The sequence below is a fragment of the Myotis nattereri genome (assembly GCF_964212035.1).
Source record: "Myotis nattereri genome assembly, chromosome: 10".
Taxonomy (NCBI): Eukaryota; Metazoa; Chordata; class Mammalia; order Chiroptera; family Vespertilionidae; genus Myotis; species Myotis nattereri.
Window position 1 is genome coordinate 22,282,861 of NC_138085.1, and position 26,315 is coordinate 22,309,175.

General features: G+C 46.1%; 1 protein-coding gene across 1 annotated transcript in view; it reads right to left on the reverse strand.

Moving 5' to 3' along the window:
• The window catches only part of VWA3B (von Willebrand factor A domain containing 3B), a gene marked incomplete at its 3' end in the record, with an annotated part of 132,266 nt that overhangs the window by 59,183 nt on the left and 46,768 nt on the right, over positions 1-26,315 (reverse strand). The window contains exons 9-13 of the mRNA XM_081100670.1: positions 18,320-18,474; positions 15,564-15,702; positions 14,188-14,319; positions 12,851-12,949; positions 9,678-9,860 (exon numbers count right to left, since the gene is read on the reverse strand). Of these exons, the coding sequence (XP_080956796.1) occupies positions 9,678-9,860; positions 12,851-12,949; positions 14,188-14,319; positions 15,564-15,702; positions 18,320-18,474 (708 nt within the window). The remainder of the gene's footprint in view (positions 1-9,677; positions 9,861-12,850; positions 12,950-14,187; positions 14,320-15,563; positions 15,703-18,319; positions 18,475-26,315) is intronic.

The window sequence follows — 26,315 nt, forward strand, 5'->3', positions numbered from 1 at the left end:
AATAGAAACATCAATGATGAGAAGGAATCATTGATCGGCTGCCTCCTGCATGCCCCCTACTGGGGATCGAGCCTGCAACCTGGGCATGTGCCCTGACAAGGAATCAAACCATGACCTCCTGGTTCATAGGTCAACGCTCAACCACTGAGCCACGCCAGCCAGGTACAAAATTCATTTTTTATATTAACTTTGCATCCTACAGTCTTGCTAGTTAACTTTAGTTCCAGTAGCTTTCTGTATATTCCATTGAATTTTCTACATTGATAACTATGTTGAATGAAAAGACAGTTTCACTTTATTCTTTCCAATCTGTATGTCTCCGCCACCCTGTTTTATTGTCCTAACCAGAACCTCCATTCCACTGGGTTGAATAGGCATGGTAAAAGCAGACATCCTTGTCATTTTCTTGCTTTTGAGGGAAAGCGCACACTCTTTTACCATTAAAGTATGTTGTTAGCTGTAGGTTTTTCACAGAAACCACTTGTCAGACTGAGGAAGTCCATTCTATTCATGCTTCACTGACAGCTTTTATTAGAAATGCATGTTGGATTTTGTCAAAGCTTTTTCTGCATAAATTGTGATGATTGTAAAGTTGGTTTTTAAAAGTATGTTAATATGGTTAATTGCACCAACCATGAATTTCTGGGATAAACTTAACTTGGTCATTATACATTAGACTTTTTATATATAGGGTATCCCCCCAAAATGTATACACACTTTCACAGCTGATAACTCACTTAATTTTTACTCCTTTTCAGGTCTAACTGGTTTGAAATAATTGGTAAAGCCAGACTAAGTAAGCTTTGAACAAAGAAAATTTATCCTAAAGTGCCACTAGACTTTTTTTTTATGAACATACATGAAAGATAAAGTGTACAGTGCAAAACCGGCAAGTTAACAAATTGAGGGCACACAATAACTGAATGAAATGATTCTTGATGCTTTGCATTGCTTTGCATTTCCAGCAGTACCTGGATCTGAACAGCTATCAGTTTGAAAACAGCCATTGACAAAAAAAATTATTCATTTCTATAGATTCTTTTAAATTTTGAAAATGAACTGTATGTTAATAAACACTGACTTACAATCATTCAAAGTGTGTATACATTTTCAGGAACACCCTGTATATTTTGCCTTTAATTTGCCAAGTTCTGTTTAGAATTTTTGTGTTTATATGCGTGAGGAATATTAGCCTATAAATTTTTTATAATGTATTTATGAGGTTTTGATGTTAGGCTAATGGTAACCTCATAGGATGAGTTGGAAAGCATTTTCTTCATTCAATTTTTTGAAAGAGTTTGTGTAGAATTCATATTATTTTCTCCTTTATATATTTTATACAAATCAGCAGTGAAGTCATCTGGTCCTGGAGTCTTCTTTACAAAAATATTTTTAACTACAACTTCAATTTCTTAAATAGATGTAGGGCTGTTCAGGTTATCTATTCTTGAGAGAGTTTTGGTAATTTGTCTTTTGAGCGATTTATCATTTAATCTTAGATATGATAAATCATTATTTTTGCATTACCAATAAATTGTCTTTGTCTTTTTAAAATTAAACCTTTTCTTTTCAGATAATTGTAGGTTCGCATGCATGTGTAATCTATATATATAAAAGCCTAAGTGACTGTTACAACCAGATGACCAGCTGGTAGCTATGACACGCACTGACCACCAGGGCACATACGCTCAATGCAGGAGCTGCCTCCTGGTGGTCAGTGCGCTCCCACAGCCAACCTCCCATGGTCCCTTCCCCCATCCGGCCAACCTTTCATGGTCCCTGAACTGGGCGATACGGCCCCGATCAGTCCTGATTGCTGGCCAGGCTGAGAGACCCAACCCGTGCATTATTCGTGCACCGGGCCTTTAGTCTACATATATAAAAGGCTAAGCGACCATCCGACTGTCCGACTGGTAGCTATGGTGTGCACTGACCACCAGGGGGCAGATGCTCAATGCAGGAGCTGCCGAGCTGAGGTGATTTGGCAGCAGCAGTTCTCGGGTGATGCACCCAGAACCAGAGGAGGGAGCCCGATTCTGGGGTGCGTCACCCAAGAACCGCCTTCTCGCAATTCGGGACCCCTCGGGGGATGTCGGAGAGCCAATTTTGGCCTGATCCCTCCACACACCAGGCTAAGGGACCTCACCTGCTGGAGGGACCGCGTTCACTCCGCAAATGACCTTTGAGCCATGGCGGCACCCCAGATGCAGCCGGCCAGGGAGGGACCATGGGAGGTTGGCTCCAGGGTGTGTCCGGCCCATCTCACCCAGTCCCGCCCCCCCCCAGCCACCTTCTAATTAACTTCCTTTCAATGTGCACGAATCCATGCACCAGGACACTAGTAAATAATAAAGAGAGATCCCATATGTTCGTCACCCAGTTTCCTCCAATGGTAACATCTTGAAAATAAATAATATAATATCACATCAAGGATATGGAATTGATACAATCCACCCATCATATTCAGACTTCCCCGGTTGTACCTGTCCTCCTCTGTGTGTGTATATATGTGTGTTTACCTATATACTATGTTCTCATCTGTGTGGCTTGTATATTTGCCCCTACAGTCAAGAACAGAATAGTTCCATCATGATAAGGAGGCCTCGTGTTTCTCTTCTCTAACCACATCTGCCCCTTCCCTCCCTCTCACATCATTCCTAAATCTTAGCAACCACTAAACTGATCTCCATTTACAAAGTTTTATCATTTCAAAAAATGTTATGCAAATGGATTCATACAGTGTACTAGTATAAATTTCTAAGATTGGCTTTTTCCCTTCAGCAAAATTCCCTGGAAATTCATCCAAGTTGTGGCATGAATCAATAATTCATTCCTTTCATTACTGAGTAGTATTCTAGGATATGGACATACCACAGTTGATTTAACCATCCATCTGTTGAAGGACATATGGGTTCTTGTGTGTTTCTGTCTAATACAAATTAAGTTGCTATCAACATTCAAGTACAGGTTTTCAGTGAATATAAGTTTTTATTCTATGAAATGTATGCCTAAGAGAGCAAGTACTGGGTCATACAGTGATTAAACGTTAGTTTTAAAGGAAACTGTCCAACTTTCCCAGAGTGGCTGCAACATTTTACATCCCACCAGCAATTACATACAACTGATTAACAATTCAGTGTCTCCTCATCCTTGTCAGCACTAACTTTTGTCATGATTTTTTATTTTAGCCATTCTGCGGGGCATGTAGAGCTATCGCATGGCAGTTCAGTTTGCATGCCCCTAATGGCCAATGATGTTGAACATCTCTTCGCATGCTTATTTGCCATCTGTGTATCCTCCTCAGAGAAATGTCTGTGCATGTGTTTTGCCTATTTTCTGGTTGAATGATTTGGACTTTACTGCTGAGTTTTAGAGTTCTTCCTATATTCTAGATACTAGGCTTCTGTCACATATGTTGTTTGCAGATACTTTCTACAAATCGTTTCATTCTCTTAACAGGGTCTTTCACAAAACAAAAGGTTTTAACTTGGATGAGGTCTAATTTATTAATATTTTCTTTCATGGATCATGCTCTTGGTGTGAAGACTAGAAATTCGCCTAACCTGAGGTCTTCTAGATTTCTTTCCTGTATTTCTTTCTAGAAGTTTTATGTTTTACCTTTAAGTTGATGCTCGATTTTGAGTTAATATCTGCATGAGTGAGATGTAGGCTGAGGTTCACTATTTTGCCTATGAATGTCCAGCTGCTCCAACCATTTATTGAAAGGACTCTACTTCCTCTATTATTTTTGCACTTTTGTTAAAAATCAGTTTGGTATATTGTATGAGTATATTTCTGGGTTCTACATTCTATTCCATTGGCCTATATGTCTATTCCTCCGTCAAAGCCATACTGTCTTGATTAATGCAGCTACAGAGTAAGCTCTATTCCCACTTAAACTTTTTCAAGATTGTTTTAGCTCTTCTAAGGCCTGTGTCTTGACATACAAATTTTAGAATAAGCTTGACATTCTTTGAATGTAACCAGTGATATTGCTGAACAATAGTTCTAGAAGTTTTTTTGTAGATCTCCTGGGGTTCCTATGTAGACAAAATGTTACCTACAGAAAAGGACAGCTCTATTCCTTCCTTTCCAACTTGTATGCCTTTTATTTCCTTCACTGTCTTTTTTTTTTTTTTTTTAAATATATTTTATTGATTTTTTACAGAGAGGAAGGGAGAGAGATAGAGAGTTAGAAACATCGATGAGAGAGAAACATCGACCAGCTGCCTCCTGCACATCCCCCACTGGGGATATGCCCGCAACCCAGGTACATGCCCTTGACCGGAATCGAACCCGGGACCCCTCAGTCCGCAGGCCGACGCTCTATCCACTGAGCCAAACCGGTCTCGGCTTCCTTCATTGTCTTGTTGCCATGGGTAAAGCTTCTGGTAGTATGCAGAATAAGAGTGGTTAGAAGGGATGTCCTTATCTTTTTCTTGATCTTAGGAGGAAATTAATCCACCTTTCACTATTAAGTATGATTTTAGCTGTAGGTGTTATGATGATATAAGTTATGAAGTTCCCCTTTATTCCTATTTTGCTGAGAGGTTTTTTTTTTGTTTTTTGTTGTTTTTTTTTAATCATGAGCAGATGTTGGCTTTGGTCAAGGCCTTTTCTGCACAATTGATATGACCATATGATTTCTCTTCTTTACCTGTTGATATGCTGGACTATACTGAATGCTTTGGATTTTACTGCTTACATTGATTTTCTAATGTTGAAGCAGACTTGTATACCTAGAATAACCCCCCCTTGACCATAATGATTAAGTCTTTAATACATTGCTGGATTCAGAGTACTCATGTTTTATTGAGGATTTTTGCATCTTTGTTCATGATTTTTTATACTGCCTATTTGGTTTTGGTGTTTCGGTTTTTGAGGAAATACTGTCCTCATAACATGAATTAGAAAGTGATCCCTCCTCTTCTATTTGCTTAAATAAATTTGTTTAGTTATTTTTTGAATGTTTAGTAAAATTCTCCATGGAGCAATCTGGGCCTGGATATTTCTTTTTCAGAAGTGTTAAAATTATTAATTCAATTTATTCACATTGTCTATTTTATCTTGGCTGAGTTTTGGTATCTTGTAGTTTTTGTGCAAATTATCCATTTTTTTCTAAGCTGTCAAATTTATGACTGTAAGTTGTCCACTATATTCCTTTATTATCTTTTTAATGACTACAAGATCTAATGTGATGTCCTCTATTTTCCTGATAGAAAATTAAGGCTGTTTTTCCTTTGTGAATGCTATTTTTGCCTTCATCAGCCTTCCAAGAAGTTTTATCAATTCGAATCCCCCCCAAAAAGAGCTTTTTGTCTCATTGGCTTCCTTGGTGTTTTTTTCTATTTTCAATTTCATTGATTTATGCTCTTTTAAAAAATATATATATTTTATTGATTTTTTACAGAGAGGAAGGGAGAGGGATAGAGAGTTAGAAACATCCATCAGCTGCCTCCTGCATGCTTCCTACTGGGGATGTGCCTGCAACCAAAGTACATACATGCCCTTGACTGGAATCAAACCTGGGACCCTTCAGTCCACAGGCCGATGCTCTATCCACTGAGCCAAACCAGTTAGGGCTGATTTATGCTCTTTTCTGAATTGTTTCCTTTGCTTTGGATTTATTTTGCTTCTAGTTCTAGTTTCTTGGGACAAGAACTAAGATTGTTGATTGAATGCCTTTCCTTGTTTCCAACATAAGCATTTAGTACTATAAATGTCATTCCCAGCACTGTTTTAGCTTCATCCCACATAGTTTGATATGTAGTGTTTTTGTTTTCACTCAGTTTTAAGTACTTTTTATTTCCTTTGAGACTTCTTCTTTGACCTCTGGATTATTTGTGCTGTTTAAATTCCATGTGTTAGACATATTCCTGCTGTCGTTCTTTTATTAATTTTTAGTTTGATTTCACACAGTCAGAAGACAAACTGTGTGATTTCAGTTAGCTGATTTTAGATTAGTTGAGGTTTATCACCCATTTTATGGCCTATCTTGAATATTTTGTGAGCACTGGGAAAATGTGTATTCTACTGTTGTGGTGGAGAGTGTTACGTCTACATCAATTTCATCCTGATGGTTGACTGTGTTGTTCAGACCTTCTCTGTTCTTGCTGACTTTATGTCCAGTAGTTTTATCAGTTGCTGAGAGGGAAATGTTGAAGTCCCCAACTACAATTTTGTATTGATCCATTTGTTTGTTTGTTTGTTTTGATTCTATCAGTTTTTGCTTCGTGTCTTTTAAGGCTGTATTGGTTTGTGCACACATACTTATATTTTCCTGGTGGATTGATTCTCTTATTATTATGTAAATTTCTTTGCTCTGAAGTCTACTTTACCAGTTATTAACATAGCCAGCTCAGCTTTTTAATATTTATATGGTATGTCTTTTACATCCTTTTATTTGAACGCCCCTCTGTCATTGTACATGAAGTGAGTTTATTGTAAGCAGCATAAAACTGAGTCGCGTTCTTCTATCCACTCTACCAATATATATTTTTTCTGTAATTAGAACATTTACATTTAAAGTGATTATGGATGTTAGCACTTACTTCTGTTATTTTATTATTTTCTATATGTTTTCATTGGTCTTGTTCCTCTGCGTCTCTTTTCTTGCCTTTCTCCAGGTTATTTTAACTTTTACATATAATTTTATCTTGGTTCATTTGTTGTGCTTTTGAGTGTATCTCTGTACGGTTGGTAATGGTTGCTCTGCGTATCACAACACATGCATGTGATCATAAAAGCACGCTGGCAGCCAGTGTTTTCTACTTTGAGAGAAACTTCACGTCTATGTAGGCGCCTTCACCTTCCTCCCTTTTAAATATTCTTGCCTTGAGTACCCGACAGTGCTATTATTTTTTGTTTCAACTATCAAATATGATTAATAAATTGTATGAGAAAAGGATAGTCTATTATATCTACTCATATTTTTGCTCCTTTTTCCTTCCTTCCTGATGTTCCAAGATTCCTTCTTTCATGATTTCCTTTAGCTTGAAGAACTTATTAGAGCCAATATAAGAGCAGGTCTTCTAGCAACAAATTCTTTTAAATTTTATTTGTCTGAGAATATTTTCATTTCCCTTGCATTTCTGAAGGATAGCTTTATCAGATACAAAATTTGTGGTTGATAGCTCTTTACTTGTCACACTTGCCATACAAAATATTGTGCCCCTTTTTTTTCCTGGCCTTCTTGGTTACACATGAGAAATCTTCTGTCAAATCCACTGTCAATTTGGTGTCATTTCTTTCAGGCTATTATCAAGATTTTTTTCCTTGGTCTTTGATTTTTAAATGCTTAACTATGATGTGCCTTGACATGAGTTTCTTTGGGATTATCCTGTTTGGGGTTTATGTAGCTTCTAAAATCCGTGTATTTGTATTTTTCATCTAATTTTGGAAGTTTTCAGCTACTATTTCTTCACATAGCCTTTCACTTCCTCTTCTCCTTGGGGAACTCTTATGATACCATATTGGATCTTTTGTTATTGTCCCACTGGTCCCTGTGTTTCTTTTCTTTGTTTAGCCTATTTTTTCTCTGTTGTTCAGATTGGCAGAACTCTATTGTATGACCTCAAGTACACTGATACAATCCTGCCATCTCCATTCTACTATTGAGCCTATTCAGCGAGTTTGGTTTTAGAGAGAGGGAGGGAGAGAGGAAGAGAGAGAGAGAGATAGAGAGAGAGAGAAAAAGAGAGAGAGAGAGAGAAACACCTCCATATAAAGGATGTGAGAGAGAAACATCACATTGATTGGTTGCCTCCCAACCATGGAACCTGTAACTTAAGTAGGTGCCCTGACCAGGAATCTAACCTGAAATCTTTTTGGTGTACAGGACAATGCTCCAACCGAGCCACAATGACCGGGGTGGTTTTTGTATATTTTTAAGAGTCTTATTTCACCTTCCTTTTTGAAAGAACATATAGATTATTCAAACATATAGATTATACAATGACAGGTTTTTCTTTCAGAACTTTAAAAAAGTGTTACTCTGCTGTATTTCCACTCTCATCATTTGTGACGGGAAGCCTACTGTCATCTTTATGTGTACCATTCCTCTGTGCATAGCATGTCTTCTTTCTCCCTATTCTTTTCTCTTTGCCATTGTTTCTGAGCAGTTTGATTCTGATGTGACTTAGGGTGGTTTTCTTCATATGTCTTGTGTTTTGGATTCAGTACGTTTCTTGGATCTGTGGGTTTATAGTTTTAATCCAAGTTGGAAAATTTCTGGCCACTATTTCTTCAATTACACATTTAGTAGACAACTTGAACTTTTCCTCAGCTCACTGATACCTCTTTTTTTGTTTTGATTCTTTTTCTTCTCTGTATTACATTTGGATAGTTTCAATCTTTTGTTTGGCAACATATTATCTGCCATTTATCCCATTCCATGTATTTTTCATCTCATACATTGTAGTTTTCATCTTTACAAGTTCCATTTGTATCATACTTGTATCATCCATGTTTCTCCCTAACTTTGCATAGGTATCTAATACAATAACATTAACTATTTTAATGCACTAACATCTGAGCCAGTTATGGATATGTCTTTATTTTTCTGCTTACATTTTCTCATTATGCACCTGTATTTTCGGGCTTCTTGCATACCTGTACTACCTGATTGGATACCAGACATTTTCAATTTCACTTTGTTGAGTGGTGGACATTTTTGCTTTCCTATACTTATTCTTGAGGTTTGTTCGGGGATTCAGTACAGATCTTTGGAAACAGTTTGGTCCTTTTGGTTCTTGCATTTAAGATTTCCTAGGCAGCGCTGGATCAGTGCTTGGTTGCTCCCGATACTGAGGCAAGACCCCTTTGCATACTCCAGCCAATGCCCATAGAGCAATAAGGTTCTCCAGTCTAGCTTATGGGAATCGTCACTATGTCCATCTCTGTGTGGACTCTGAGTTCTGTTCCCTACAATCCTTGGATGATTCATTCCCCAGAATCCAGTAGTTTCATCACATGCAAGTACCAATCAGTATTCTGGCTCACTCCTCAGGACAGACAATGAGATGAAAAACACATTCTCGAACTGGGCATTCTTGAAATATATATCCTCAGGTCAAGACTGGAAAATTTAAAAATAGAATCTTATTTATTTTCTCCCATTCACCCATTAGAGTGAATTGCTTCATCAGATGGTCACGTGGTTATACAGTCAAAGAAGTTAGAAGACAACTGCCTAGTACCTGAATTTTTTTGAAAGTATCCCACATATGTCCATAAACAGCAGTGGCCAACAGATTTCACATACAGATCCCCCGGGTTGCTTGTTAAAAATACAGACTCCTGAAGTTTGGCAAAATGTTGATAATAGTTTAATTTGACTGATGGGGGCATGGGGGGGATGAGTACTCTTCTACTTTTATTAAGTTTGAAACTTTCCACAATAAAAACCTGAGCAGAAAACAAAATATAGCAAGGCCTTGGGGTTCTGTGCCTAGAGCCTGACTCAGTAGTTACGGAGGGAGACTCAGGAATCTGCATGCTCACCTGTGCCCTAGCCCAGGGGTCCCTGACAGACACCGGTGTACTCACGGTCAAGGGATCCATTCGCGCGACTTCATTGGCTTTGTGGTTGCTGTTTCCCCGTCAAGGTGTGGTTCCTGGGCCTCCGGACTGTCACGCGCAGTTAACTGAACACTCTTCTCAGCTCATCAAGCTCTTACCTGCTCAGCCCCCGGAGGACAGGCATCCTTGGAGCCCAACTGGTAGGAATGGAACTCTCCTCCAGTTAAAGAAGCAAGCTCTTTCAGAAAGTCGTTTGCCATCTTGTCATTGTAATTGAAGGAAATGGTGTAAATAGGAATTTTCTGAAAAAATTTGACTTGGTCTATAACCATTTCAGGTGGCTGAAATGATAAGTTTTGAGAGAGAGGCGAAGAGGAGATGGAAAGAAAGAAAAAGAGAAAGAGAAAAAAAAGATGTAAAATCCCTTAGCATTTGCTCGAAGATAGTAAAACCTCAGCTGGTAATTTCCTATGTAGCAAGCAATGGGTGGCTTCTTAGCGAGGTATCCATTCAAGTCAGCACGGAAAGCCAGCACTGCCAGACAGTGCGAGCACAGGGACCGAGGGCATGGTCCTCACCCTCTGCGGGTGGGAGAAAGAATCCGGGAGAAACATTAGCGAACCAAGCCCCTCAGCTTCAGGTGCGCCCAAACTTAGGGTGTTGGGCTATGCGTGAGACCCCTACAGGACTGCAGCCAGAGGCCAGGAGTAGAACTTCCTGACAATAAGGGTTCCACAGCGTGGGGACCCTGGATATTCACGTGGCTTCCAAAGATCTCTGCCAACAGAGCAATTTCCAGCTTCAGACAAGCCATGGCCAGCGTGTCTCCCACAGAGAGCGAACAAAGGGCCGTTAAGTGTTCTGTCTGCTGGGTGCTCTGTTGGGGCACAATGTCCCGTTAACCCTCACAGCATCTTGTGAAGTAGATTCAATATCCTGCTAGCAGGGGTGTTATTTGCTACATCTTCTTGGGGGGGGGGGGTGCTATTTGGCAGTATCTATCAAAACATACATCTTTGCCTGAGCCCACCTCTCACAATTTACCCTTCACACGTACTCACACATGTGCACAATGATATATACTAGTAGGCACAGTTACTTTTGCAACGTTGTTCATAACAGAAAGATTGAAAACAACCTAAATGTCCATCTTCAGGGGACATGGCTAAGTAGCCACGTGAAAGAATAGTAGGCAGCTATAAGACAATGAGGAAGCTGTTTTATTAATAAGGGTCCTCAGAGCTGTGGTGTAACATGCTGCCACTTGTATATTTTAAAGAAAACGTATGTATAAGTACATATCTGCTGGCAAACAAACTATCTCTGAAAGAAGAGAGGAGACACTGGTAACATCCATTGCCTCTTAGCTGGTGAACAGGAAGTAGAAGGAGAATTTTCTCTATATGTTCTGTGTACCTTTGTAATTTACATCATGTCAGTGTATTACTATTCAAAAATTACATAAACAAAGTAATTTTGAAGGTGGATGTTTTTATGAAATCTATAATGGAATATGGTGTAGTCATTGAGAATGATGTTTCTTAAGAATTTCTCATGACTTGAAAGATTTGCACATATTAGATTTTTTAAAAGCAAAATTGACTTGTGAATGATTTCACTTTTGTTCTTTCTTATGCTTATGCTTGTCTATATCTTCTAAATTGCAATAAAATCAGTGGGAGTTTGCTAAGAAGAAAGGACCTCTTGTCCAGATGACTTTCGAGTCAGGCCTCCAGCCCCCTGTTTCTAGGGGCTTCTGGCCGTCCAGGAACTACAAGTGCTCAAACGCAGCTTCCTCCACCAGCAACCTCCAAGCTTTCATTAAATCAAGTCAGTTGACAACATAATCGTTAGAACCAGGAATCAGTCAGCTTGACCTCTTTCTCCCTTGCTCCCACTTGTCCTCACTCGGCCGGCCCCACAAGCCCCTCCCAAATCGGTCACCGAGTCCTTTAGGCCACTTCCATGATCTCATCTCAGAAGAGAGTCTCCTTGTCCCCTTTCTGATGCTCCTACCCGAGGTGGTTCCTGACCAGTGATCAAGGCCTCTCTGCCCCTGGCACTGACAGGCATATGTCTAACGCACAGTGGGCAGAACCATACGCTCCTCTGAGCACCCCTCCCCGCCTGTGGTGAAACCCCCCCCCTTTCCAGGTGGCCGTCTAGGACCTTCACAATCTCCCCAACCTAACTTTCGAGGCTCTGCCTGACACTCTTCTCTCATTGCCTTGTTCTCACACTGCTTCTCCGAACAGCCCCTCTGCTCCTTCTACCCAGGATACCAGCCACCTCCTCTGTTTACAACATTCCTTCTCCTCTTTCCAGACGCAGCGGACAGTGGACGTCCCCTCCGCGGTGGAAACGTGCCTGGCTTCTCTTCGCTCAGACATCGCAGAGCACCAGCACGCCCATCTGTCGGGTTACTGGACGCCCCTGCACGCCCCTGCAGTGCCAGCTTCCCTAAGCAGGGACCTAGGCACCTTTGCAGCCTCACACCTGGCGCCACACGTCGAACATCACAGGGCACAACACTCTGCTTCTGAGAGAAAGTACAGTGACGTGGATGGGAAATCATGTCAAGTACAACTTTACATACACGGTCTCGGCCACAGCAAGTCTAACGCCGTGGCGAGCTCTGCTGTGTAATCCCTGGAGCACTGGGCACAGGGTATTGCACACTGTTGGCCCAGCTGTCTTCACATGCACACATGTGAAGGAAATGAGTGGGTACCAATTCACTCTAGTGGTTAATTTCCATGGCCTGGCCTGCAAATGTGTGCATTTACTTAATGCCCCGAGCATTAGTCTTTCATTCACAAAGCTCAAAAGAAGAAGAACAGACTCCGCTGAAACTTTCAAATATTTCCAGTCAGGCTAAACAGAACAAAGAACATTTCACTAGCAAGGCATGCTTCCCTTTAAATGATCATCGAGTTAGCATCGGGGGTAAAACCAAGGGCGTGTGCAGGGACATGTTTAGATTCAGAGTCCCCAGAGGAAAGAAGAAAAAGACTCTTCTCTCTCTTCGTTTACAATAAAATGTAAACCAGAGTTCAGTGGGAGGCGGGGCGCTCCTCACATGGCTTGGTCTCCAGGCCTGTGGGTGTGTGGCCAGTAACCAGACAGCACTCAAGGCCACATACACTGTCCTCAGTGCTTCCTTAGACAAAGGAATTGCTCCAGTATTTTCTCACCTCGGTTCGGGGACCCTCAGCCAAGGAAACACCTTTCCACAGCTTTTAGATGGCAGGTTAAAAGGCCCCAATCCCTTCCCAGCATCGAGTGTCAGGGCATTGGGGAGTCCCTCTTTGTCCCCAGCTCTGATCAGTACCTGGTCAGGTCTCCCGTCTGTCAAAAGGTAGATTGCTTGTGTTTCTTTATCAGCAAAAGCAATCTGCAGGGCATGCAGAGTGTTTGTGGAACTCCCGACCTACAGAAAAGAGGGAGAGATAGCCGGCACACACCTGAATCTCAAGATAGATCTCAAACCAATGTTACGTTCTGCTTCCAGAAAGAAAGGGAAGTGCTTGTGAAATAAAAGATGCATGAAAATGATACTGAGATAATCATTTAAGCACAGGCATCCCAAGAAGCCAGCCCCTGGGCGTGCGTCAGGCCTCCCTCCAAGGTCCCGGGGCTGCGGGAAGCCAGGGCCGGGCCCCCCTGTCCTGACGGCAGAGCTCTGAGTGCAGGTCCCTGTGAGGCACTAATGCAGCCACTGCTCATCCAGCTGCCAGCAGGGCTTAACCCTGCAGCCTGAGCACACCCCGGCGGGATATGTTTGTTTCAAACCAGGACTGATTCAGGACACCCATGTTCACAAACACGAGTGAGCCATCGTTAGCAAACAGGAGGTTCAACAAAGAAACTAAGTTTTAAAAACTCTTGTGGTTTCTGCCCAGGAATGCAGGGCACTGGCAGGAGTGCCACTCCCAAACTCGCAGTGAAAATGCCAGACAAGTGGCAGGCACAGGACAGCTGTCACACACACCAGAGGGCACAGGGCAGCAACGGGCCAAAATACAGGGCGGGCGGCACCTGCAGTCAGGCGGGGCGCACTGGCTTTTGGGGCCAGGACGCAGCCAGACACTCATAAGAAGAGTTTTTCTGGGATGACTGTGAATCGGTGGAGGCTGCCCAGGGGAACTCGGCCTGGATGCCACAGCTACAGGGGAATCTGTGCTCTCTTGGCTTTTTCACCACAAACCCCCGGGTGCTCACAGAAGAGCCTGCGGGAGTCCCAAGAACGTCTCCTTCACGGTGCAGGATGGGGGAGAGGAACAGCGGCCTGAATCCCCAGAGACCCTCCCTCTGCCTCCCCACAGACCCAAAGCCTTAGTCTGCACGTGGTGGAGTGGGGAGAAGGGCACCTGCCACCCTGGGCCCCGGTGGGAGCCAGCACAGCCGAGGAAGGAAGGAGGGAGCAACAAGCCCTCGACACCTGCGGAGGAACGGGCTGGGCTGGGCTCGGAGCTGCGGAGAGGCCCACCCCCTCGAAAGGCACCGACCACCGAGACGGGCCCATGTGGCCTGAGGAAACCAGGTGAGTGTGTGTGTGTGTATGAAGCCACTGCCATTCTCGCAGCTCAAAGCACATTCCCGGGATTTCCCCAGGATCAGCTCAGCAGGGATCAAGCGGCTGCTTCTCCCAGCCCCCGTCCTTCTCACCTTCATGTCTCTAACCCAGGACTGAGCCCCTTGCAAGTTATCTTCATTGATGTCAACAAGTCTTTCCCGCCAAGCAACTGCGTGAGCATCAAACTGCACAAAATTGAACTTCCTTTTAAATTTTAGCTGTTCCTGTAAGAGACAATTATTATTTAACCATCAAATCACTCAAATGTAAGAAAATATTAGGACAGGTCATGGTTTGATAAGTTTTAATCACCATGATATCTATTTTCAGTTCTAGAAGGTAAAAATTACATTCAACAGAGAAAATCTTTTCTGGTACAGGAGGCTTTTAAGTAAGTTATACACAGTTTAGATAGTAAACATTTACAAATGTATATAAGCATGAATATACACTATGTATCATATATGTATACTAGAGGCCCGGTGCATGAAATTTGTGCACGGGGGGTGGGGGGTGGGGGGTGTCCCTCAGCCCAGCCTGCACCCTCTCATATCTGGGACCCTTTGGGGGATGCCCACAGTCAGACATCCCTCTCACAATCCAGGACCGCTGGCTCCCAACCACTCGCCTGCCTGCCTACCTGATTGCCACTCACTGCTTCTTCCTGCTGGCCTGATCACCCCCAACTGCCTTCCCCTGCTGGCCCGATCGCCCCCAACTGTCTCTAAGACTGATATTAATGATACACCAAGTGCTCTCACTAAATGCAACATGCTTAAGAAAAAGAAATTCGAAGCAGAGTTCCACTTTGGTCATCTTTCTGGCAGGGCTATGACTACGTAACTCTGTTCACTTGCCTCCCATCAGCCCCTATTTCTCCGACAGGTCTTCCCAATGAGAAGCTGCACTTTGTAGTTGTCCACGCCCCCCCCCCCCCATTATTTTCTGTGGTTAATACCTCACTGCTGCTGGCCCGTGACAGTGCTGTGATGCCCATTTCCAGGTGTGGGAACTTGGGGTTAGGACACAGGGCGTCTGCTTCAGGCCTATAAGCCAGAGGCAGCACAGGAGTGAGCACGGGACGCTCCTGCTCGCCAGGCTGTGTCTGTGCGCACGTAGCACCTTCACCCACTGGGAATTAAAGTTCCAGTGTGACCTACAGATGAAAACCACGAAGGTGTGTGCACGCACAGACTTCAGGACAGAGAAAACCTGCAGCAGTGGACACAGAAGCTCCCTTGATAAGCCACGTGTTACAGAAAGGACCCGCCAAAGGGAGGTCTGCTTGCCAAGGAGAAAGGGCGGTTCTCGCTGGTGAAAGGAGCCTTTTCCTGAAATGACCGGCTTTCCTGTGGATTTTTTTAGTGCAAACCTCACCGGTGCACTTCCCATTCCCACAGCAGTGAGACCAGTGGAGGTGTTTTCAGGATACACAGTCCCCAGGGCACGGGCTGGCAGCTCATCTAACCTGCATAAACTGGATGACCTTGTCCTTCACCAAGTCCAGTTTGCCCTTCATTGAGTGAGACGTATCAATGAGGATGTAGACGCAGTCCTCATACACTTTCCCAAAGAGGATCCGACTCCCAGCCTGTAGCCATTCAATCCTAGGCAGGAAATAGTTTGAACGTGAATGGTTAGGGCCTGTGGAGAGAGAGCACCTTCCTAAGAGCTCCATGAGATGCCTACAGAGGCCAGAGCTGGGCTGCGCTGTTATATACAATCTCCTGTGGGTGGATTACTCACGTTGAAGGGTTTCTGTGGACAATCCTACATTTGGGCTGGTTCCCTCATTGACTCCCCCTCCCCTAACCATCATCACTCCAAGTAAAACAGAACCAGGAAAATTAATGGGACAGAAAATAAATCCAATACTGGGTTCCAAAGTCAAAAGTAAATTATTTGCAGTCATCTGAGAGTCTGAAGCCCTCAGCTATGACTTCAGACCGCTTTCCTTCTAGCCCTGCTGACCATAGTCCCTGGTAACACCAGCGCGTTCCTGGAGCCTCGATGGACCTCATGCCCAATGCCAGGCGCCCCAGACCCCTGCAGTGACCACGTGCCAGGCCGCTGTGTGTGCAGGGCTGCTTCTGGGGACGGGCTGGGCTCCCATCACAGGAGGCAAACCTAAATTCATGGCTGCAGGCAAAGCCTGGGCGAGGGAGCAGTGAATAAAAAAATACCCGAAACTGAGTTCAGAGTTCAGCAAGGTCTAGGCAACTAGAATTAGTAGGACAGACACTGCTGGAGCGTACTGAATGAAATGAAATACAGCATAATAAAATTTGTGAGAGACAGCTAAAGAGCTACTCAGAGGAAAGTTTATAAAATAAATGTTTATGCCCTAGCCAGTTTGGCTCAGTGGATAGAGTGTCGGCCTACAGACTGAAGGGTCCCGGGTTTTATTCTGGTCAAGGGCACATACCCATATTGCAGGCTCGATCCCCAGTAGGGGGCATGCAGGAGGCAGCCGATCAATGATTCTTTCCCACCATTGATGTTTCTATCTCTCTCTCTCCCTCTCTCTACTTCTCTGAAATCAATAAAAATAAAAAATAAAAAATGATAAAATAAAAGCAAAACAAAAAAACAAACAAAGGAAAATAAATGTTTACACTAGAAAGAAAGATCTCAAATTAGTGATATCCATTCTAAGATACTTAAACCCAAAGTAAGGGAAAAGAAATAAATAAAAAGGGTGAGAGTAAAAAGGAATGGCATAGAAAGGAGAAAACCCTGCAGAGAAAAACACACAACAAAACCAAAAGGAAAGATGACTAAAATGGATACCTCTAGCCAGACTGCTTAGAAAATAAAGAGGACAAGTTACCAATATCAGCTCTATGAGCATTTACAGAAATTGAATACGTAATTGAAAACCTTCCCACAAAGAAAAACTCCAGGCCCAGATGGCTTCAGTGGTGAATTCCACAAGCATTTAAGGGAGATATGATACCAATTCTCCATGGGAAACGGAGAAGGAGAGAAGACTTTCCAACAAACCTGGTGTGACAAGAGGGACAAAAGACCTGGCAGCTGCCAGGCAGAATGTCTCCTAAGTAGCATCCTTTCTCCCAGACCTGAAATCCGAACGACTCTCCCCAAAAGTCAACCTTGAAACTATAGGCAGAGATGACTCTAGACATAAGGATTCGTTTTTCTGAGTAACCCTTCACCAATAACCCATTACCAACTAGGTTTTGAGAAGTTGGGGCTCCGAAGACTTAATATGGAGACAGGTGTCTGCAGCCTATACCTTTACAGCAGAGAACACAGAAGGAAGTAGGAAACTCTCATTTCCAAGCAGCTACTGCAGGCCGGTTCTCGCCTATACTCATTACATTTAGTCTCTAATCTAATCCATAGAACACATTTCTAAATGGCATTATATTCCCACTTTATAATGGAGGAAACTGATGCACAAAAATATCAACAACCTTGCCCAGGGTCACACAGCAAGTGCAGAGTGGGGATTAGAATCCAGCTCTCTCTGACCCTGGAGCCCATGCACCTGAACGGATCTGGTTCTCATGGTTTAAGCTGTCCCTGCCTCGGGAGGTGAAAGCATGAGGTGGATCATTCCCAGGGGTCTGAGGTTGAGGCCACAGCAAATATTAACAGCAGGGTGGAGAGGGACCACATGAAGTTATTTTTAGCTGATTTCTAAAAAGCATATCTGTATATATAAAAGCCTAATTGACCTTTAGGCCTGGTCAACTGAACAACCTCCCTCAGCCGGCCAACCTCCTGTGGTTCCTCCCCCCGGCCAGCCTGATTGGGACTGGGCGAGACAGCCCAATCGGCCTGATCTGCAGCCAGGCCGAGGCTGGTGCACAAATTCGTGCACTGGGCCTTTAGTATCCATATAAATTTTTCCACTATAATCAAATGTTTCACATTGTAAGAGTTGCCCTGAAGTGTAATATTCAAGAGGACTGATGGAATACAGTCTCGCTATACCTTCGCCCACAACTCTGAGCAGAAGCACTCCTTAGCCGCCTACAGTGATGCACAACCAGCATGTTAACTACACCTTTGCTGTCTTTAAGAATCTGAATCCAAACATCACCCTTTGGTATTAACAACAAGGCCACCGGCAAACCACCAGCAAATTGACTTAACATGTTTACTGGCCATTTCTCTTGGTTACGCTTTTACAAAGAGGTCAAGCAGATTTGAATTCAGAGAGACCAGACCTCTTGTACCCTCTGCAAACACACCAACCTGCGCCGGATCTGGGCCAGGACCGCATGGATTCTCTCGGTGTACCATGTGCACTTCTCCTTGGTAACGCAGACGTGGACCAAGCTCCCGTCCTTCCAGGGCGCGTGGACAAATCTGCTACAGTATTTCGCATGGACTGTCTTCCTGTTGGTCTCCTATGGAAAGGACAAAGGACGGGAGCCACTCAGAAGCCATTCCACCACGAAGAGTCTCCAGGTGGCACCTCCGTCTCTGCCTTAGTCATACAGCTCATCACACTCACTCCCATGTAAAATCATTCCACTGCTGGTTCAACCAAGCGTGCACTGGGGTCTGCTCTATACGGAGGCCTGTGCTAGATGTCATGGTGATGTCAGAAACATGTGTGCAACCCGTCTGCGCCCCAGAGAAGCCGCTGTTTCCAGCGGGGGAACACCAGGGATGAGTGCAGGCAGGAAGAGGTCTGAGGACGGCACCTCGAGGCCTTCAGCATTTAACTGGGAAAGAACTAACAAAGAATGCGGAGAACGAGTAGCAGTGAGACAGAAGGAAAAAAAGGACAGTGCATTTTCTGTAAGTAAGAGAATTCAAGGAAGTACCCAGCTACATCATGTGTTAACAGAAAGAGACTGAGAATTGATCCCTGGATTCACAACTCAGGTACCCCTTCCAAGTGAGTTCTGGTGGAGAGGGGGCCTTTGCCTGACTGGAGAGCATTCAAGAGTGTGGAAGAAGCGCAGAATTGGAGAGTGGGAATGTATAAAACCCTTAGGGGATTGAAGTCTAGAGAGGAGCTGACGAATGAGGCTAAGGAGGCAGAGCTGGAGGCCAGTAAAGGGTGAACAGACTGTATTTAAGATGGAACAAATAACACCATGTTTATATGCTGATGGAAAAGATCTAGAAATGAGGGCAATACTGATGATATGAATTAGAAAGGGGGAGAAAGAATGAATGAATGAATGAATGAATGAGGGAATTGGGATCAGTGCACACATGGAGGGGTTGGTCTTAGACAGAAGCAAGGGCAGTTCAGCCATCCCAGAAGAAAGGAGAGGAGAACCTCCAGACACAGATGCTAGGATATTTGTAGCTGTATGTAGGTGTTCATGGATGTTCACTCCAATGGTCAGTGCAAGGAGAACAAGGTCGCCTGCTGAGAGCGAGCACGGAGAAGATGCTGAAGTTGGAGGAGGGAGGAACATGTAGACATCTGGCAGGATGAGAGTCTGCGTGGACTGGGAGAGGACATGGGACTGTGCTGCAGCACAAAAGACCCGCCTGAAGTTACAGGTCAGAGATTGAAGGTGAAGCCAGATGCATGGCTGTTTTTCTCCTACTTCGCCCACTGTAGTCACTGCACAGGTGTAAGGCAGAAATGGCAGAAATGGATTTAACAGGGGTGGGGTTTTGCCAGGGCGTGCAAGAATGTAAGAGAGAAAGTAGCTGAGGATGTGTGAGAGGGACTAAAGGATAGAGAGAAGAGAGAAAAGATGGCAGAAACAACAAATCGGACGTCCCAGTAGGGCTGAAAGGTTGATGCAATTAGGACAGCAGAGGAAATGACCTAAAAAAACTGATCAAACAGTGGACCTTTGGAATTGATTATATGGGTTATGATTACACAGCTATTTGTAATGACAATGTCAATGGTAGCCTATGACAGGTGTGGTATATAGGGAGCAGAGGAGAACGTCGTTGGAGATGAGTAGGTCAGAGAGATGAAAGGTCAGGGCCATCTACATGGTATTGACGTCACTAGGAATTGAAACAGGGCCAGTGACAGCAGCCACAAGCTTCATCGCCAAGCACTGATGGAGGTGGCCTGGATCACAGTGGGTGATAGCCACAGAAGGTGTAGTGGATGGCACATTCTGATGACATGGGAAGAGGGCAGGAGGATGACCAAGAAGCAGCAAAGAGGAGCAAAGAGGCTACTGCCCACCCCTGCCCACCCCCAGCCCACAGGAGGGGAGTGAACCCAGGGTCTGGGAGCGAGAACCCAGACAAGCAGGAGAAGGGAACACCTCAGATCGCCGGAGGCTCCAGGGGTTTGCTGATGGCTCCTAGGTTCAGAGGGCACAGTGGGCGGGTTCTGGGAGTCAGGGAGAAAGGGAGGCTTGGGAAAGGGAGGTCAGAGCCACACACGAGTGAGATTCAGGGGCCCTGTGGTGACTGATGCGAACCGGGGTGAGGGCATTGATGAAATCAGCCCTGATGCCGCCAAGGTGGCAGAGGGGAAGCTCATCTCCCCGCAGCCCCAGGGGAAGGATGTCCTCTCATTCTCACCACGTTCCTGGGATGGCACCCACGAGAGTTCTGTCTACTCAACCCCAACACGCGGCCTCTGCCGACTGTGCCTTACACACTCCCAAGTAGAAACACACCAAACCCTATGGTATGTGAACCCAGGGTTAGGCAGCAGAGTCTCAGAATGGGGAAAGCACCGTGTGAGAGCCAAGCAGCTGAGTTCAACCCCGGCCTCCACCTGCCATGAGGTGGCAGGTGAGTTGCCTCACTTTTCAGAGGCCCTGTGACTTCGCTTTGTCACATGTGATATGAGAGCACAAATATGCCACTTCTGTATAAAGCACATGGGCATTCCTACGTGCTCATTTCTGAGTTCTCATGCGTTTAGTAAAGAAACAGGCAATGTATGCTGGGTGTCTCCTGGGCACCAGGCACTGTGCTCAGACATGCATTTCTTTTCATTTGGACTTTACACCACCTACTACAGATGTGGAGAGTGAGACTAAAAGAGGCTGAATTATTTGCTCAACATCTCATAATTAGTAACTGGTAGAAACAGTGTGCATACCCAGGTCTCCTCGCTCCAAATCTGGTGCACTGTCCACCAAACCAGACTGCCTGGTATAGAGTAAGGGCTCAATAAACATTTGTTAGAGGAAGAGATGGTGCGACCAGAGTGGGTTTGGGAACATCAGGCCTGGCTTTGTATGTGAGCAGCATAGGCAACCGTGCCTGTGATGTGATTTCAGGGGTGTCCTGAAATTTCATGTTACTAGACTTTGCCTGAAATGTCCTAATTAGAAGCGCATTCTGTCTCCGCCTCCCACCTGCTCATTATCTTGGAAATGCTACACAGCAAGGCGTTTTTAGTCATTTATTTCTCAGTGCAAACGAGTTTCCTAGATCAGTACCTACAAGCTGGTTTTTATAGTTAAGAGTTTATGAGGCCCTGCCCATGGTAGTGTGGGAGAACCCTACATAATCTACCTCTTTCACAGCCTCAGGTTCTCCCTACCTTATACACATCACAATTTTAGGCATAAATCTGGTTTCAGATATGTAGCCCCAAATACTAAAAATAAAATTGTCCCTTTTTTTCATCAATATTTGGGAAAGAGGATAGCTGCGCTGTATACTTCTCAACTTTTACTACATTATTATTTATTAGCACAAGAAAATTGAGGCAAAATATTCCTCATTTATAAGCCAAATTATTCAAACTTTCCCTATAAAATTTCACATAAAACTGTTGAGGGAAGGAGAAAATCCGTGTTGGAGAGGCCTGAGGGCACTTCCACATGGCCAAGAAGGGGCAGTGAGCTAGGTCCAATGGGAAGGATTCATATTCTTTTATTATTATTACTAGAGGCCTGGTGCATGAATTCATACACAGGTGGGGTCCAGCTGGCCCACCCCAATATGGCCAATTGGGCCAGGCCAGCTGGAGGGAAGGGCCGCAGGTGGTTGGCCAGCCCCTGGTTGAACTCCCACTCAAATTCCTGGTTGAGGGGACAATTTGCATATTAGCCTTTTATTATACACTAGAGAACCAGTGCACAAAAATTTGTGCACTGGCGGGGGGGTGGGGGTGGGGGGGTGGGGGGGAGTGTCCCTCAGCCCCACTTGTGCCCTCTCACAGTCTGGGACCCCTTGGGAGATAATGACCTGCTGGCTTAGACCCGCTCCCGGGTGGCAGAGGGCAGGCCCAATCCCTAGGCGCAGCCCCAGGTCAGGCTCAGAGCAGGGCCGATTGGGGAGTTGGGGCGCCGCACCCTGTCATGCACAGAGCAGGGCAGATCGGGAGGTTGCGATGCCACCCCCAGTCATGCTCAGGGTAGGGCCGATTGGGGGGTTGGGGCGCAACCCCCTGTCACACTCAAGGCAGGGCCAATCAGGGGGTTGGGGTGCTGCCCCCTGTCACACACAGAGCAGAGCCCATCAGGGGGGTTGGGGCTCCATACCCTGTCACACACAGAGCAGAGCCAATCAGGGGGTTGGGAGCTCCCCCCTGTCACGCACAGAGTAGGGCCAATAGGGGAGTTGGGGCGCCGCCCCCTGCCACCCACAGAGCAGGGCCGATCAGGCGGTTGGGGCACTCCCCCCTGTCACACTCAGGGCAGGGCCGATGGGGAGGTTGCGGCTCCACCCCGTCACACACAGAGCATGGCCCATGGGGGGGTTGGGGCGCCGCACCCTATCACACACAGAGCAGGGCTGATCAGGGGGTTGTGGAGCTCCCCCCTATCAGGCACAGAGCAGGGCTGATCAGGGGGTTGGGGCGCCTTCCCCTGTCATGAACAGAGCAGGGCGGATAGGCAGGTTGTGGCTCCACCCCGTCACACACAGAGCCGCAGGGCAATCGGGGGTTTGGGGGCTGCCTCCTGTCACGTTGCTCCAGGGCCCAGGAGGCCTCGCAGCTCTGCTGATCCCAGTGCTGAGAGACCTCGCGGCTCCACTTGAAACCGGGGCAGTGAGGCCTTGCTGCTCAGCTGATCCCGGTGCTGGGAGGCCTCATGGCTCTGCTTGACACAGGGGCAGTGAGGCCTCGCTGCTCTGCTGATCCCGGTGCTAGGAGGCCTCACGGCTCCGCTGATCCCAGTGCTGGGAGGCATATTACCCTTTTACTATATAGGATAGAGGCCTGGTGCATGGGTGGGGGCCAGATGGTTTGTCCTGAAGGGTATCCTGGATCAGGGTGGGGATCCTGCTTGGGTGCCTGGCCAGCCTGGATGAGGGGATGATGGCTGTTTGCAGCTGGTCACACCCCCTTCAGGGTGGGGGTCCTGCTTGGGTGCCTGGCCAGCCTAGATGAGGGGATGATGGCTGTTTGCAGCTGGTCACACCCCCTTCAGGGTGGGGGTCCCCACTGGGGTGCCTGGGTGAGGGGCTGAGGGCCGTTTTCAGGCTGGCGGGTGACTGAAGCTCCCAACCTCTACTTTTTTTCTTTTTTTTTAATTCTGGGATTTATTTACCTTCTATGGCTGTCACTGGAACTGAAAGCCGGCTTTAGCTCTGAGGCTCGGCTCTAGCTCTGAGGCCTCCCCTGCTGAAAGCAGGTATCTGGTTTGTTTGGGTTCTATAATCGAAACTCTGTTGCAACTCGAGCTTGGCCGGCTGGCTGAAAGCATGGGGTTTGTTTAGCGTCTATACTTGCAACATAGTTGCTTAGAGTGCAAGCTCAGAGCCCAGCAGCAGCAGGCGGGGAACCTTGGCTTCCTCCTTCACAGGAGCAAGCAAGCCTCCTGTTCGCTTCAGCTGCCTGGCTGCCAGTCGCTATCTTGGTTGGCAGTTAATTTGCATATCACCCTGATTAGCCAATGGGAAGCGTGTCAGAGGTACAGTTAATTACCATGTTTGTCTATTATTAGATAGGACTAGAGGCCTGGTGCACAAAAATTTGTGCACTGGCGGGGGGGGGGGGGCGCTGTGTCCCTCAGCCCCACTTGTGCCCTCTCACAGTCTGGGACCCCTCAGGGGATAACGACCTGCTGGCTTAGGCCCACTCCCAGGTGGCAGAGGGCAGGCCCAATCCTTAGGTGCAGCCCCTGGTCGGGTTCAGAGCAGGGCCGATGTGGGAGTTGGGGCGCCGCCTCCTGTCATGCACAGAGCAGGGCAGATTGGGAGGTTGCAATGCCACCCCCAGTCATGCTCAGGGTAGGGCCGATTGGGGTGTTGGGGCACTGCCTCCTGTCACACTCAAGGCAGGGCCAATGGGGAGGTTGTGGCGTCACCCCCTGTCACGCACAGAGCAGGGCAGATCAGGGGGTTGTGGTGCCACCCCTGTCATGTACAGAGCCGGCTGATCAGGGGGTTGGGGCACTGCCCCCTGTTAGGAACAGAGCAGGGCCAACGGGGGGTGTTGGGGCGCAGCCCCGTCATGCTCAGGGCAGGGTCGATGGGGGCGGGGGGGTTTGGGCACCGCCTCCTGTCACTCACAGAGCAGGACCAATCAGAGAGTTGGGGCGCTGCCCCCTGTCACACACAGAGCAGGGCCAATCAGGGGGTTGGGCGCTGCCCCCTGTCATGCACAGAGCAGGGCCGATCAGGGTGTTGGGGAGCTCCCCCCTGTCACACACAGAGCAGAGTCGATCAGGGTGTTGGGGAGCTCCCCCCTGTCACGCACAGAACAGGGCCTATCTGGGGGTTGTGGTGCCGCCCCCATGATGCTGCTCCAAGGGCTGTGAGGCCTTGCGGCTCCACTATCCTGGGCCCGGAAGGCCTCGCGGCTCCGTTGATCCCGGGGCCGGGAGGCCTCGATGTTCTGCGGCTTCCCACCGCTTGGAGCCTGCGTATGCAAATTAACCACCATGTTTTAGCTTCTATAATTGAAACATTGTATCTTTTGGAGCTGTTGCTTCAGTAGCTCTGAGCCGGATGGCGGCAGGCGGGGAACCTTGGCTCCCTCCATCGCCGGGGCAACCAAGCCTCTTGTTCACTTCAGCTGCCTGGCTGCCAGCCGCCATCTTGGTTGGCAGTTAATTTGCATATCTCCCTGATTAGCCAATGGGAAGCATGTCAGAGGTATGGTTAATTACCATGTTTGTCTATTATTAAATAGGATGATGATTATTGTTTAAAGTATTACACATGTCTCCTTTTTCCCGATTGACCCCCCCCACCCGGCCACGTGCCGCCCCCACCCCCCCGGGACAAGCCCCCACCGCCCCAGTGTCTGTGTCCATGGGTTATGCTAATATGCATGCATACAAGTCCTTTGGTTGATCCCTACCCCTCTCCCTCCCCACCTTCTCTCTGAGGATTCATATTCTTAAATAACCAGGGCCTAATGTACCTTTTAAAATGAAAATTTAGTTATGCTTATTTCCTGAACTAATGACATTACTGAATGATGTCTACAAAATCAGAAAACCAACGAGATGTTCCCACAACCCAGCAATTACTCTGCAGCCAGCATATATGCCAGGAGACAAGTCTGCGTCAATTCTGCATTTTCTTTCTAATTCCGTTTTTATATTTTCCTCCTTGCAGCTCATTGTCAGCACACAGCAGTAAAAGGACAAACATACAACATCGAGTGGTCTGCAGGCCTGAGAGAAAGGCCCTTCCCCGAGGAGCCGTGGCCAGCCTGCCTGAGTGGTGGAGAGCCTGGGGTTTCACCTCCAACTTGACAGACATCTCAGTGACGATCTGGACCTTGAACCGGAGATTAGAGATACATAGAGTGTCCTGCCTTTGAGAAGGACCCCAACTTCCTCTCCCAGTCGTGTCTGCTCTGTTGCTGGCATTTCGGCTTTCACTCTGCAGTGGGTACCTGGGCCTTTCCTACCTTCTCAAAGAGCTTTCCTTCAGTTTAGATACATTTAGAATATTCATTTTATTCCGATGTCCTGTTTCATATTGTGATACTTTTTAGTCTCCATAATTCTGAACTTTTGACAGTTTTGGTTCTATTTACATCTAGCATTTCTCAGCGTGTGGCCCCTGGACCAGAAGCCTCCGCATCATCTGAGGCTTTGGTCTAAATGCACATTCTTGGCTCCCACCCCAGACCCACTGACTCACACGTGTTAGTGTTTAGGAGCTGTTACTATAGATCAGTGGTTCTCAATCTTCCTAATGCCACGACCCTATAATATAGTTCCTCATGTTGTGGTGACCCCCAATTTCATTGTTACAAATTGAACATAATTAAAGCATAGTGATTAATCACAAAAACAATATGTAATTATATATGTGTTTTCCGATGGTCTTAGGCGACCCCTGTGAAAGGGTCGTTCGACCCCCAAAGGGGTCGCAACCCACAGGT